General features: G+C 33.5%; 2 protein-coding genes across 2 annotated transcripts; both read left to right on the top strand.

The window, feature by feature from the left end:
- The first annotated feature begins 5,734 nt into the window (after positions 1-5,734).
- On the top strand, positions 5,735-6,915 carry fln (flightin). The gene is given in 5 exon segments (XM_053768624.1): positions 5,735-5,813; positions 5,816-5,870; positions 5,872-5,943; positions 6,059-6,244; positions 6,396-6,915. Coding segments are annotated over 5 exon segments (684 nt in total). The 5' UTR covers positions 5,735-5,749; the 3' UTR covers positions 6,703-6,915.
- Positions 6,916-11,079: 4,164 nt separating this feature from the next.
- On the top strand, positions 11,080-15,060 carry LOC128683277 (uncharacterized). Its single transcript, XM_053768720.1, has 4 exons — positions 11,080-11,239; positions 11,347-11,447; positions 12,342-12,507; positions 14,603-15,060. The coding sequence occupies exons 2-4, from the start codon at positions 11,400-11,402 to the stop codon at positions 14,953-14,955; spliced, it is 567 nt and encodes a 188-aa protein (XP_053624695.1). The 5' UTR covers positions 11,080-11,239; positions 11,347-11,399; the 3' UTR covers positions 14,956-15,060.
- The last annotated feature ends 772 nt before the right edge of the window (positions 15,061-15,832 follow it).

Genomic DNA, 15,832 nt, shown 5'->3' with positions numbered 1-15,832 from the left:
TTATTATGACGTTAGAGAAATTGTATGAAGTCCCATCATACTGCATATCAATGTCAAAACTTAAACAACAGAGCACAACCGAGCCACATTAGCTAATATGTAGCAATGGTCCTATTTTCTTCCTCAGCCGTGGAACGTCGGAACCCAGGAGCCGCTTTCCTACTTTTACGTCTCCACTTAGTACGGTCGTCGGTATCCCTAGTAGTCAGATCACGGGCACGCATGTCGTACCTGACAACATCAAACCATTATTTCTTGGATTAGCCCCTGCTGCCATAGGGCCAGGCAGGAGCGACGTGGCCAGACATTTGTTCCCTACGTAATTTGCTTAAATAGTTAGTTAAGTCTAGTTCTAGGTTACAGACTGGTATTGATTTATTTCAATCCTCCTATAGATTGGCACTCGCTGTAGGTCAATGGGGCGAAGCGCTGATTGAAGCCAAATTATTCTGTCATTATTTCTATTCGATAGGCAATGTGCTGTACAATGCCACAAATCATCCAGTATTTTTATATTCATGTTGATTTCCCTCGGCACCGTCTTCATGATGTGTTCTATATATCTACCATGCCACATAAAATTAATTTTAAATATAAAAACAGAGATGGGTTGAAACGATTTATCGTGTCGCAAGAAAAATACACAAGTACACTAATACGATTTATAAATACTCGATATTTTAGTGGAAAAACCATCCAACATAATAGAAGACACAAATCCTATTAGTGTAAGTACTCAAGTATTTTTCTTGCAACACGATAAAACGCTTCAACCCATCTCTCTTTCTCTCTCATGCCACGTTGGTGGTTTTTTTCCTCAGCGGTTATATCGACCCATCGAATCAACTAAATTATGTAACGATTGCAATCAAAATCTTGCCGCAGTCTGCTCATTATTTGGGCTATTTATTAAATCTCCCAAAAAAGGCATGAATTATATAATAGAAAATAGTTTATTCGCCACTGAATTATAAACGAAAAATTTACTTATCTTCCTAAATAAAACATAAAAATTATAAATAACAGATAACTTTATACTACGGTTCACTCAGCTCTTTATTTACAAAGAAACTTGCCCACACATATACTGCGTGCTGTACCACGCGGGGTGTATTAGTTATTGGATTGTACAATATGCATTTCTCTTAGCCTTCTAGAAATACAATATCGAATCAACTCCATGCGTAGGTACCTACATTCTACGTACTCTGCTGTGAGTCACAGTTAGATATATCGACGTTTAAGTACTCTTTCTAGTTCATTCGAGCATTTTAGATACGTATGATACATGTAAGTATTCTCATAAAAATAAGAATACTTTGAACCAGGACTAAAAAGTTAGTGTTTTTTTGTGCAGAGCGTAGACTGCATTAAGAGCGGTCTGCAGTTTTCAGCACTTTTATGATTCTATAATCTTTTTTCATACATATTAGGTATTAATATGTATTAACCTAATATAGCTGCGCATCGGGTCTTTGCAGCTTGGGAATTTCGGGAAAAGTACATATAAATAAATACTATATATATATATATATATATATATATATATATATATATATATATATATATATATATATATATATACTATAAATGGATTTTTACTTAATAGTAAGAATCTATTTCTAGTATATCCTTATATAATAATAGAATCTATTTCCTTTGTCATTTGTGATGTAGCCAAAGTAGTGAGTCTTATCATTTCCTGATCTATTAATGTTCGTGTCAGATAAAAGATCAGAAAATCTATTAGGAATCTGAAATGGCATTTATCTGTCGATTACTTTTCAAACTAGTGCCGGGTATCGGGACAATCTTGCTGGGAGAAATTGTCAGATGAAGTGGCAAATTACTGGCAAACCTAATCTCACTGAACTGTGCAAGAGGATTTTATTTGATGCCGCCAACACCAACCACCGACGCGTCGTTCGATATCTAAATTTAATCTTCGGCTGATTTAAATCACATTTCAAGTACTACAAATGACTAGGTAGTTCAAGTTAAGAATCAATTAAATAAAGTTAATTCTTTACATTTTTGCCATGTAGCCTTATGTCGTAATTTTAAAGTATACCAAATCGTTATAATAGCCAAAGAAGATTGACACCAGACGGGCAGCCGTTTGTAAAATCACAGGCGAATCTTCGACATATTTTAATTCATTTTTGGGGTTCCGTACCTCAAAAGGTAAAAACGGAACTCTTATATATAAACGGATCACTTCGTTGTCCGTCCGTCCGTCTGTGTGTCTGTCCGTCTGTCCATCTGTCCATCTATCCATCTGTCAAAACCTTTTTTCTCTGAAACGCGTAAAGGTATCAGGTTGAAATTTCTACCAAATACCCAGGTCTACGGTCTCTTTCAGCTAGGAAAAGATCCAACTTATAGGTTTACGAGATGAAAATATATGACCGTTTATGTCACATATTTCGCGATATTTTGCGATTTCACAAGGGAATCAATAGGGTACTTTTATTCCATACAAAATGAGTGCATTTCGCGATTTCACAAAGGAATCAAAACCTACATGGTACTTCCCGATGACCTAGTATCATGATATAGGTAAAAATGGTATTTTTTACTGAATGGACTAATAGGTAACTATAGCATTGCCAAAGAGGGTTGACGTTAGGCAGGCGGTAAAATCACAGCCGAATTCGACTTCAAAATTTTGTACGGATCCCTCAGTACGCGAGTCTTAACTCGCACTTTACCGATTTTTATGCTGACCGCGCTTCGCGGCATCTTAATCCCGAAGGAAATGTTAGTAAAATAGAAATGGTAAAATAGATAGAATTAAAATTTCAATTCAGCCAAAAGTCAAATTAAGCCGAATGCAACGAATGGAGAAAGAAAAACACATTTAAAAAGTAGGTAAAAATTTTAAATACAGTCAAACATCTGGAAAGGTGAAACTGGATAAAATGGTTGTAACATATCTCGCAATTAGTTCACTCTTATTTTTAACCAGCTGACAGCTGACGCCTGCGACTTCGTTCGCGTGGCCGAACAATTTTTGGTAAGGAGTCAAAACTATTAGAAAATTTTAATTATACAGACCAATGTAACGATACCTATACATACAGAAGATGCTAATCAGACTGAAAAAGTATACTTTCTATAGTTTAGCTGAACTATTATGACTCTTCTTCAGGTGACCCAGATCTTCGATTTTTATACCTCAACTATGCTCATCAGACTGAACAACTTTTATTAGAGCGTCATTTCTATTTTTCCTATAGTTTAGCTGTACCATCATAGGCCAACATCGTGTTCCAGATCATCGATTTTTATATCTCAACAGAAACTACTCATTAGATTTAACAATTTTTGTTAAGTCGTAATTTCTATATTCCCTATAGTTTAGCTGTACTATCATTGGTGTACATCAGATGTTCCAGATCTTCGATTTTTATATATCAACAGAAAATGCTCATCAGGCTGAATAACTTTTGTTAGGGCGTCATTTCAATATTTCCTATAGTTTAGTTGTACCATCATAGTACTTCATCTGGTGTTCCAGTTTTCAAAATCATTTATACCCTATATGTTGACCAGGTTTTATAGCTACACAACAAAAAAGTTTCATTCAAATCCGTTCAGTAGATCCAGAGATTAGCACGTGCAAACAAACAGACAGATTTTTTTTAATTCTTATTCTATTACTGATTCTCTATCGATCTCAATTTTTTTAATTCAAATATCTTCAATAGAAACACTTTTTTAAATGTTTTATTATATGTATTGATTATCCCTTTCATTGAGTCGTAATGTGTTTTTGAATTGTAGCCAATTAGTTCTTTATTTAGCCGGAAAAATATTCAAAGCAAGTGTGTATATGTTACTGTAAAAGTCCGCATACAGGTAAATCTTAGGTTTTTTCAGAAAATCTTAGGATTTACCGGTATGGGTTGGTAAAGGTAAGGATTTTAAAATAATTTAGTATATGCTAGGTATTTCTATTGACGGCTGGTAAATGTTGGTTTTGGGAAAAAACAATGATTAATTCTTATTAATCATTTATTTTTCAGTCAAAACCTTACATATTTTTATGTAGGTATCATAATAAGTAATTAGTCAAATCCTTTCCTATTTTAAATTATTTTCATTTGGTAAGTATTTTTATTTATACATATTTTTAACTTTTAAAGGTAATAATATATTTCGAAAGTAAGGTATAACCTTTAAAATACTTCTTAAATATTAAAAAATAACAAAAGTAAAATTATTTTCTCAATATTTACCGTGGCTTCGATGAAAATCTTAAGATTTACCAAGTATGTATGTATGTATAATTTACCAAGTGTACCAATGGTGGTAAAAGTTCGAATCGCAATTTTTTTATTATTTTTACATCCGTTTTGAAACTGTTACCTTTTGTCTAAAGGTCAGCGGCACGCAGGTTAAAGTCAACGTCAAAGTTGACTGATGCAACCCACCTTTAAGTGAGCTACACGTTAAACATCCTTCAACTATTTTAGACCTTACCTGCCAAAGCAAATATTATGAACGACATAAAAAATCTTCTACGGAACCTCCAAAACATGCCTTATCAAATGTACTATCTCACCTGGCTGCCCCGCCAATGCCAAGACGTCAAAACTATATTTATAGCTTCAATCTAGCGGAAGATTGACCATTTATGTATATCTGATCAATTCCGTGACGGACCTGCTCGATGAATGATATATCACGGAAGCTGTGAGTGTCGACTGATGGACATTCCAATAAGGGATATTATTCGCACTCAAATCGATCACACTTCATAGTCAGGTGACATTGCATTAAGCAACGTGATTTTTAGCGTAATGGAAAGTAATGAATCATGTATGATGAGAGCGTCATAATATTTCGACTTTTGATAATAACAATTAATTCTAGTCATTTTGTAAGCTCGTTCTATTTATTAATAACGATTAATCCCATAAAGACCACCATAACTAGTAAATACAATATCGAAAATGCCATTCTTTTGAATATCTAAAATCATTTTAAGTTTCTCTCAAACCCAGCAAGCTCTGAATCTGTGCTGTACTTAAAAAGTAATCCCCTTTTCTCAGATCCAGACATGTGTCTATTTTTGTTTTAGATAAAAAATATTAAACTAAAACTCTGACCGCATTACGCGGTGAAAACGTGTACTTATAAATGAATACGTAATAAATATTTGAATTAGATATGGTTTTCGAGATATATGAAAAAAAAGTGTAAAATAATCTTGTATGACGCATGAGACCAGCTGGCACGCACCTCCAAAGTATTAGAGTGTGTTGTCGTTATAAGTAATAATATTCAAATGTAAGATTTTATACCAATTTTTTTTTACTGGAAATATGAATAATAATAACTTTATTCACCAAAAAATAGTATAATAGTTGACAGAAACATTTTAGAAGGTAGATTTACAATTTATAAGTAAGTTGGACTGTGGACTCTACACTAAGCAACAAAATTCTCAGAAATAATGTATTTCTTGGAATGTTTTTTTGCGTTTATGAGTGCGATAACATTATTAAAAAAGAACTTTCAATAATTTAGCACACTTTCCTAAACAACTGTGACTATCAGATAAAATAATAAAAAAACGTAATTATACCCATTACAGATTAATGACAGAGCCCTGCGCTGGAGTCATACGAAAATAACTGCAAACATCCTCTATGACACTGTTTTGCTTAATATCTCATATAGGAAATAACAGCACAGTCAAGATTTTTTAATGTATGCAAGATTTGGCACATCATTAAAAGCTATGAGGAATTCGTCGATGCATGGCCGTTGTATTGACAGAAAATCATTGGCAGCTGATCCCGCAAACAGTGCAGCGCTTGCGACAGCCAGGTGGGGTCGCAAACAGATAATTTGGGAGGCTGCGCGACAACCACTCGCGGCACCAGTCGGACACGAACGACCATCCACTCCACACATATCTCCACTCCCACTTAGGTCAGTGGAATCGTGATGTGATTATACGTAGTGGTCTTACACAGTGAAAAATAAAACAATCCGTGCAAAGTTAAAGTGAAATAAAATTTTAATTTAGTGTGGTTTTTGATCCCAGAGTAACCCCTGTCAAGATGTGGGACGATTTTGAGGAAGAAACTCCCGCGCCTGAAGCCGTGGCGGAGGAGGCCCCGCCGGCTGCGGAGGAGGCGGAAGCCAAACCCGAAGAGGCTGAGCCGCCGGCACCCGAGCAAGTCGTCATGGGAACGGAACCTAAGAAACTCGTTTTCAGACATTGGATCAGGTGAGTCCTCAACGCCTGACCGCGAAAACGGTATCCCCACATTTTACTCTCATCTAGAACTATAAATAATTTGTTTACGTTACGAAACAAGTGAACTTCACACCACACAGAGTTTTTACTATTTCTGATAACAATCACTGGTGTGTTACAGGCCGAAATTCCTCCAATACTCTTACCTCTACGACTACCAGAAAAATTATTACGACCAAGTAATTAACTACCTGGACAGGCGGAACAAAGGTTTACCAGTAGAGAAACCGCGCGCGCAGACGTGGGCCGAACGCGTCCTCAGAACCTACTTGTCAAAGAATACGTCCAGTCTCAGCTCCAGGAGTACGAGCAGAGACACGGCCCTGCTGCGAGGCATCTCTTCAGGAGCTCGCTTCCATCGTTACCACAGCAAGTCCCTAATCTCGAGGAAGTATTCCAAACTCGGATTTAACACCGTGTCCATCTAGCTTCGCTCTAACACCCTGCTTGACCTGGCTACGCGGACCGCTCCGGTCGGTGGCGTGACCTTTCTGTCATGTTACAGGATTACGTTGGTGTGATGCAGCAAGTGTTAGCGGCTCGAACAGTAGACCGGCCGCACTTTGATCGGAAGCCGTCCGCATTCCTATTTAAATGTCTCTTCATTGGTAAGACAATAAAAATTTAAGTACAAATGACAACTAGTTTCATTTTGTAACCTATGCTTGCGCTTTTTCATATTAATATCCATATTCATTCGACATTTTAAATATTGTAAAACATGCAAAGCGAAAGTTCTGTGAGTCGAGCAGCAAAGCGATGTAGTTAATGTACTCAAACTCAAATAGGTAAATAATCACAACATCACACATTTTGTAAAAGTACTTTAAATTTAAATTACATTTATATTTACATTAATGAGTAAAATGCGGTTGAATCACTTCAAAGAGGATATCATTATATTGCATTTGCATGTTATTTGTGGGTTCATATTTTGATAGCAATGTCCAAAGTGTAATTGAGACATGTATAATGAAAGTTGGAATTATCAAATATTAATTATTGAATACGTATTGATAAAATCCAAATCCCTGGGCTAATATATTTAAATTTGGAACTTATCGTTACTTATTGCTATTGAAAATATTCTAATGAATTCATATCATCCTTCACCAATTCTTCACCTACTTATCTGTATTTTGGTAATATTAAAGTATCTTTTATAAATAATCTTTTATTCTAAGTTGCTGTTTCAAAAGTTTAAACAACTCTCTTAACTTAACCATTACCACAACTTAAAGATTTAGTTATATTATTACGGTTAAACTCTAGAACAATCGCATTATGCACCAAGCATAAGTTGCAATGTCATGTTCAATTTAAGGTACTTCACTTTTAACTAAGATATATCAGTATTATAAAAAATCTGGTAGAATATTTATATCTGAGATAACAATGCGAAGATGCTTATGTAAGTAAATATAATTTATATATTTACAGCTTACAAGTAATTATTACAATTAAAAGCCTTTCATGAAGGATTTGGATTAGATTTGTTGATAAAGATTGCGAATATGTAATTAATCAATTTAGAAAGAATTACAGTGCTTAAACTTTTTTGGAATGACGGCAGGAAATTGATTTTATTAATATGTTTATTAAAGAACAATGTTGTTTCAATCGGGTGGCAGCTCGCTAATAAGCCATATTAGATTAATGACCGCAGATAGATGAGCCTATTAACTTCGTTGTATTCATAAATCTGCTCGCAACCATTTATTAACACCGATGATTTACGACTCCATAATGAAATGATGCATTATTTAACGAACTGTTATTTTATTTAAAGTTGATTTAAAGCTTTTATTGAGCCTTGCAGGCTGTCATTGTTCCGATATCATTTTTGTCGGTAAGATAATTAAGCAAGAGTAATTGATAAATTATTAATAAATATATTTTTTTTTACAAATTTACTAATATAAACTATTTACAAACATGCAATTTGCAATCCGATGTCGATGTAAAGTATGATATTTTGTTGAAGAGAAATATAGTAGTAGTTAAGTAGGTATAATTAATATATTTTTCTGAGGCAATTATTTATGTACCTATGTAATTCTTCGACTCTCATTATTGTAAGGTACGATCGTGTAACCCACAATAGAAAATGATTAAAGTTAAATTATTTATCTATACATCCGAGAGATCTCGATACAACTCGAGAGTTAAGAATCTGATACTAAACATATTTAGAACATTTCTATATATTTTCGTTCTTCATCTCTCGGCGACGAATTACATTGTATACAAGTATTTTAGCATATATTTGTAATAAAACTTTTACAAGATGTTAAAAAACGTGTTAAACAACGATGTCATTTCATAAATTATAATTTCGGATGACAGCTCTACAATGACGAATAAATTTTCAATGTCAAAATAAATTGAATCATTTTAGGACTATACAGAGTGTTTTAACATATATATTGTGCACTCGATATATTTACAAAAAAATATTAATAACGTGTCCCTCTTTAAACATCCGCCTCATATTGATACAAAACCAAATACATTAATTATATCTATGATAGTAACACGCTTGGAAGTTTTTTATACTTATAAAGAATATGTCGTTTGTCTCTTTTTTTCATCAAGTGTGAATGAGTGGGGCACTCTGTATACGTTTCTTACAAAGTATATTCAGAGATTTCAATGTCAGCTAATCTAAAATAACTTATGTTTGACAGTTTAGTGAATGTTATCTTTTGGACGTCGACCAAAATGCTCGGCTACCTAACAGGTAAAGCAGGCAATCAGCCAATTCGAAGATAATTAGATGTTACAATGGCCACAAGCCTAGACATCGATTAGATACTCGAGTCACCAAAATAGATGCTAATTACGAAACGAGCGTTGCATCATTGTTAATTTATTAATTTGACTTTAATTTACGACCTTGTCTTTGATTAAAAGTTAATTTTCGAAATTAATATTGTAGAAAAAATCGTAGTCGTTCCCAAATGACTTACAAAAAGTTCAATTCCTGAGAATTTCTTACTGATGAACTTCTGTGTAAGGGACAAGTTTATTTTCGACTTTCAACATCATTCAATATTAGTATTTATTTACTTCTTTAATGATTTGACTACTATCCTAATTGAAATGTAATGTCATCATACTCTTAATTTTATGCAATTGCGCATATAATGAAGACTTTATTCCGCTGTAAGCTGCCAGTTCGTCATACAGAGTCATTAATTAAAATATAGTGACAACACTTGTATATATATATCTTAACTGGCACGCAAATCGTGAATAAATCCCAAAATACTACCAACGTTTACTACGGTCTAGCAAGCGTGAGTTATTTGGCTAAGATGTATTTATTACGATACTACAGAGAACTTGCCCTAGGCCTGATGTCTGACTTATGACGAGAAACGATTTACTGTTTTGTGTGTCTGTCGAAACACTGTCTAAGGTTCAGTAATAGTATATAGCCTGTAACGAAATACCTATAATAGATACATCGTTGGGTACAGGTACATATAATAACCTTTCTAATTAACAGGTAAAAACTTAATCTATATAAAAACTTAATAATCGTATACAGTGAACGCGACTGACGACTATAAGGTGGGTTTCACCGTCAACTTTGACGTTAACGTTAACATGCGCGGAAAAACGCACAGTACGCTAATTTGTTAAAGTCAACTTCAAATTTGACGGTGCAACTCGCCCTCAGAAGTATGAATACTTCTGGAAGGAAGTTTCAAGTTATTATGAATAATAACTTGAAACTTCCTTTAGAGGAGGACCGAAGGTATCTTAACACTTCATATTTGTTAAAATCAATAGTTTTTCTCCTTTTGCAATAATTTAATTTTTGGTGGGTTCCCTGGGTATGCAGCTACAATATGCTTATACAACTAAGGATTATCGTGCCATATATATATATATATATATATTCCATGAATGATTCATCACACCAACCAAATGTTACAATGATCTTTGTTACAATTATTCTCTTCTTCTTTCTCTTATCGCCGTCAGTAAAGTCGGAATTTCATACAACTATATTTACATGGCGAGTCTCATATAATTGTCCCACACTATCGCCAATTGGAAAGAGTTTAGAGACACGGACAGTTATAAATTTATGTAGTTATATTACATAAATATTCTCGACCATTGTTGCTACAGTGTGACAAGGCCGAAATATTATAAACAGATCGTTTCAGATATCTACTCTAAATGTGAATACTATTTATCTGTTAGACTATAAGAACGAGCGCACATCTACATATTAAAAAATCCTTAATCACGAAATATGAATAAAATAAAATACAGTCGTTTAAAAAACAGTCAACAACTTTAGCCGCGAAAAAAAGCGTAACAGATAGATAGACTTTTACGTTTATTTCCCTGAAATATGATTTTACAAAGGCAGAAAACAGCTATACTGTAAGTTGAACATCTATTGCGCAATTATATTTTTCTCAAATCTGTGTACCGTTTAAATAATGAATGTGAAAAACAATGGTGCCCACTATCTCTCATGCAGATAATTTAGAAGATTTTTGAACAATTATTAATAGTCAACGCAATGCACCCTTAAACGCGGGTCTAAATATTAATACGTCTAATACAAAAGTAAATTTAGATATATGAATCAATGAAGTGGACGCGGAGTCCTGTATGAATAAGAGAATTCCTATGCATTAAGTACAAGGCGTACATGCATAAGAGAATACTGGACAAAGATAGGCATACAAAAAGAGAAGGCGGAAAGATATTGAAATAATGACATAACTGGCACTATGCTTATGTAAGATTTTTTTAAACTATAGTAAAAAAATCTACTAACTATGTTACATTTTATAGCAAAACATTTTATTGATTCAGTGATTTTATGGTTTACGTTATTTCGATTTAATATGCAAAGTCGTAAACATAATTCAAAAACAACCAGAAAAAGAAATTGAGTATCACAGTATCTCGGAACTATTTCTAGTTCAGGATAAAGTAGGTGTCTAAAATAACCTTTCTTGTGTAAATAACTGCCTAAAATAATTATCGTAAGCATACACGATGAGCATAATGTTTTTAAAAATGTACATTGTTTTTACTAGCTGTTCCTTGTTGATGATCGCAGTGGTTTGTGACTCAGACCCGGCCACTCGCAATGACACAGACGGGGAAGCGTTCTTTAGGGATATTGCTAATGGGAAAAGTAAGTATTCATAAGTATTAGGAAGTTAAAAAAATATGAAAAATGCTCGACTTCTTTTCAATTGATTGACAGTTTCCTATTTCTAAATTACTTATGATGAAAAAATATCACGACTTGCTGCTTATGCTGCTTAAAACAATGCTATTGGTATTAAGTACAATATATTACAATTTTAGAAATTCGCAGACCAGAATATTTGCTATTCACTGCACCATATCGCCTTTGCAGTGGTGGCTGCAACGAGTCTGCCCTCCCTTACCACTTGAATTTCCCTATATACGTAGGGCAAATGGCTGTAGATTCTTACAAAATTCATTACGAAAAAGATTGGAAACGAATTCATAAGGCAAATCCACGTGGTCCTTTCCAAAAGAGGACTACTCGGGAGCATCCTACAACATGCGATACGCAAAAATTAAGTTTCAAAGTAGTATCATCAGTAGAAGAGACTACGCCAATGACAACAGAGAGTACTACAACTACAACAACAACGACAACAACGACGACGACAACAACAACGACAACCACCACAACTACACAATCACCTGAAACAGTGAAAAGAAGCGTGAAAATTTGTCCAGAAATAGATAAAAATAAGTGTATGTTGAACGGGGAATTAGTTGATAAAATTGTTAAACATATAAAAATTAATGCCGAAAAATCTGCAAAAAGAAGTAGAAAAATGAATGAAGAATTTGAACTCATAAGGCGACTCGTCAAACTTCCCGATGACGATTACTATTGAAATAAACTATACCAATAGTTACATGTGTATGACATTCCAGTTTCAAATGTTACATAATATAAAGAGGCACAATATAACAAAGATTTTATTTAATTTGAAATGTTCATGATCACCCACTTCAACAAAACTTAATAATTGTTGGTTTTCAGGCCTTGACTATAATAATGATGTCAGTGGCTGTGCACTCCAGAATTGCTGACATGCAATGGCAAAGATGGGATTGGTCTGAGCCGAACATGGAAAACTTCTTCCGAAGGAATCCTAAAATGTTTATAAAGACACCGCAAATGCATTGCGAATGTCCTCCTTTCAAAGGTACCCCTTGCACATAAGAACTCCACGCGCGTTGTGACATAAACAATATGTACAATTAACTAAAATTTGTCACATTTGTTAGAAGAAAGATTTCTTTGTCCAGCAGTGGGATAAAACTCCTAGGAATAAATTAAGTAAAACGTATGATACATTTTCAACTATCAACTATGCACTGATAACTAGGTTGGTACTGATAACAAGGTTGTCAACGATAAAAAAAATAATAAATGTACGCTGATTTAATCCCAAAAATGACATGTACCTTAAATATTATATAGAAACTGCCTAACTTCTGACACGAAGAATTCTTTGTAATAAGTTTAATCCAATAAGAATCAACCCATAAAGAGTAGTAGAGTAAATTAACCTATCCGTTACATAAGACAATTTCAAGATTAGAACTTGAAATAGAAAATACCTAATATAACGTCGAAAATTTGCCTTAGCCCTTTAATTTAAGTTGTGCGTCTATCGGTCCCTGGGTCAATCGTGAATAAGTGCTCAAATGTTCATTATGCAACAGTCGAAGTGGTGTAATTAAGCATTCTGAGCGTTGAAGAAGCGCCAGTCCACTTGTTAAAACTTTTCGTCTTCATCTTAGTTTGTAGATATTAACAATTCATACAGCTTTAACTTTTTGACTAATACCATATTGAGCTCAGTAGATTAGTTCCACATCTTAAAATTGAAAGCCCTGAGTCATTTAATTGTTCATCTGTCCGACGCGTCTATTTATCCATCTGTCTATCAATAACCTTATTCTCAGTAAAATGTCAGTTAATATGTTGTCCATCTATCAGCTGTAATAAAATCTTTGTTAAAATTTTACTTTGTTAAATGAATTCAAACCTGACCAATCTTTGTATTTAAAATTTCATAATGTGGCGTCGCATCTTTAAAATTACTTGAACTTCACAAGAAAATGTTATAATCCTACCTATGATTTATTCTACATCATGTGAATGTACAATATGTTTCACAAATATATAATTATTTCTATGTGGTAATATGAGGACGGTCCTTTTATTATGTACGAAATAAAGATACATCAAAGCAGTTTTAAAACATTCTTATTGAAACATACGGTTTATTATCAACGTTGTAATATAAAATTATTTCAAATAAATCTTGTCTTTGACTTTGTTGAAAATATAAACAGAAGAAGTTTATTCAATTATTAGTTAGATTTATTATACACAAGAAACATACAAAAATACATTATTACTTGCTAATTATTTCCAATGAAATCTCTTCTAGACTCGTGAGTGGAGAGGTGGTACTTAAATATTATAAGAATAAGAATTTAATATAAGTACTTCTCAATACCTTCGCTAAGTATGTATAATATATGAGAATTATTATTTCTGCATATAGCAGAAAATGGGATTTGCTTCGTAACAAAGAGTTTTTAGTCTAGATATATTTTACAAAAAATATACTGAAGACACAGACTGTCTAAAATTATATATACAAAGAATTTAAAGAACATAAAGTACCAATGTTTTACTCCAGTCGATATCGTGAGGCCGTGTGTGACATAAACCTTTATGTACGACGAAGAATTGACAATGGAGTTTCAATATGTACCTAGTTCTTAAATGAAGTAGTAAATTGTATTAGTTTATGAATAGATTTCAATTATGAAAATAAAGTTCTCAGGTTCTTTTAACTTCATATTTCACAGGAGTCGAGCTTTGTGCCTATGGTAATATAAAACGATTCGGAAATTGTGAATCTATAGTACTACTCATAATATATAAACCTTAAATAACAAGTTTTTGAATATCTTCGATATTCATATTTTTTAAATAGAACCTACTGTATTAATGATATTTTAGTATGACAATAATTAAAATCATGGAATTAATTACTTTTATAGTTGAGTTTTGCCTTGCTTGTTGGTTGTTAGAGACGTGTAATTCGTGAAACATATTCCGCTTTTATTAACGGATTAGTATTCCATCTAGGTACGACATAATCCGATTTTCGAGTTCTGAAAAAGAGTCCTCATAAAGTAGTGTCGAGGATAAACCGCACATAGCACGAGGTAACAGGCTCTGGGTAGCAATAAAAGTATTAACGAGTTAATTTTCAGAATGCGAGGTTGAATTCCAGCCAAATGAGGACATGATTGACTTTCTTCATCTCCGTGGTGTTATTAATGAAACAAAAGCAGAAGAGTACAAGGAGGACTTAAAAAAAATTAGCGATTCTCCTGAGCCCTCCTTCAAAAATAAGATCTTGGAACGAAGAAGGAGAATGAACAGACCCGAAGATGACCAGAAAATTGATAAGGCACAGAATCTAGAGGACAGAGAACATTGCTGCTGCCCTCCACATAGCATAATGTTGCCTACATTTATTACAGACCAAAAGTTCGACGAACTTGTGGAACGAATTGAAGATAGATATAGGAGCAACAGAAAAAACCTTCAGAATGGTTTTTAGCGGGAATACAGGTTTATTATACGGAATTTTGGGTGTAATTGATTGTTGATTTAATTTTTGTTCTTTGATCTTATTCTTTGAAAATAAACACCACACCTGTGCAAATGTTTTTTTATAGGTAAAATACTTAATTTGTTTACGATATTTATGATTGATATTTATATATCGAATAAGTGGTATAGAATTACAAAAAATTAAATCAAAAAGACAAAATTTTGAAATTGAAATACAAGTCAGTATAATGTATGTATAGTATACTAGCAGCCCGTCCCGGCTTCGCTAGAGTAAAACCATATTAAAACTTCCTCAAAAATCATCCTATACCTATAGATAATCAATTTCTTTCTATCTTTAGTTGACGAAATTTTGAATGGAATTATTCGTTATTTCTGTTCACCGTTATTTAACTACCCTGAAGGGAAACTTTAAAAAATCCTGAAACACGAGTTTCATTATTTGTGTTGCATATCATTTATGCCTGTAAATCAGTAAAGATTTTCGTTATTTTTCATACAAACTTTCATACAATTTCTACCCCTTTAGGGGTCGCGTTTTGAAAATTATTTTCATATCTGAGTACTACGTATAACGTAAAGCTACTGCCCAAATTTCGCGTTTATAGCTTCTATGATTTAGGCTGCAGGTTAATTAGTAAAAAACGCTTGTTCTTTTATATTATATAGATATTGTCACAGTAATAAGGTGTCTGAACTGTGGTTCGAAAACTATGATTGACTGAAGATAGGGATTTTGAGATATAATGGATGTTAATGCACATAGGCGACGTAGGTAGCTTTTGCTGTGACGCTTACAGCAATTCTGCCATTACCTCTCTCTCTGTTATCTGAGCAGTTAAGTTGACGCCCAAAAGCTAGGG

This window comes from Plodia interpunctella, chromosome Z (assembly GCF_027563975.2).
Source record: "Plodia interpunctella isolate USDA-ARS_2022_Savannah chromosome Z, ilPloInte3.2, whole genome shotgun sequence".
Lineage (NCBI taxonomy): Eukaryota > Metazoa > Arthropoda > Insecta > Lepidoptera > Pyralidae > Plodia > Plodia interpunctella.
Note: the sequence above shows the minus strand (reverse complement) of the source record. Positions and strands in the feature narration are given on the sequence as shown.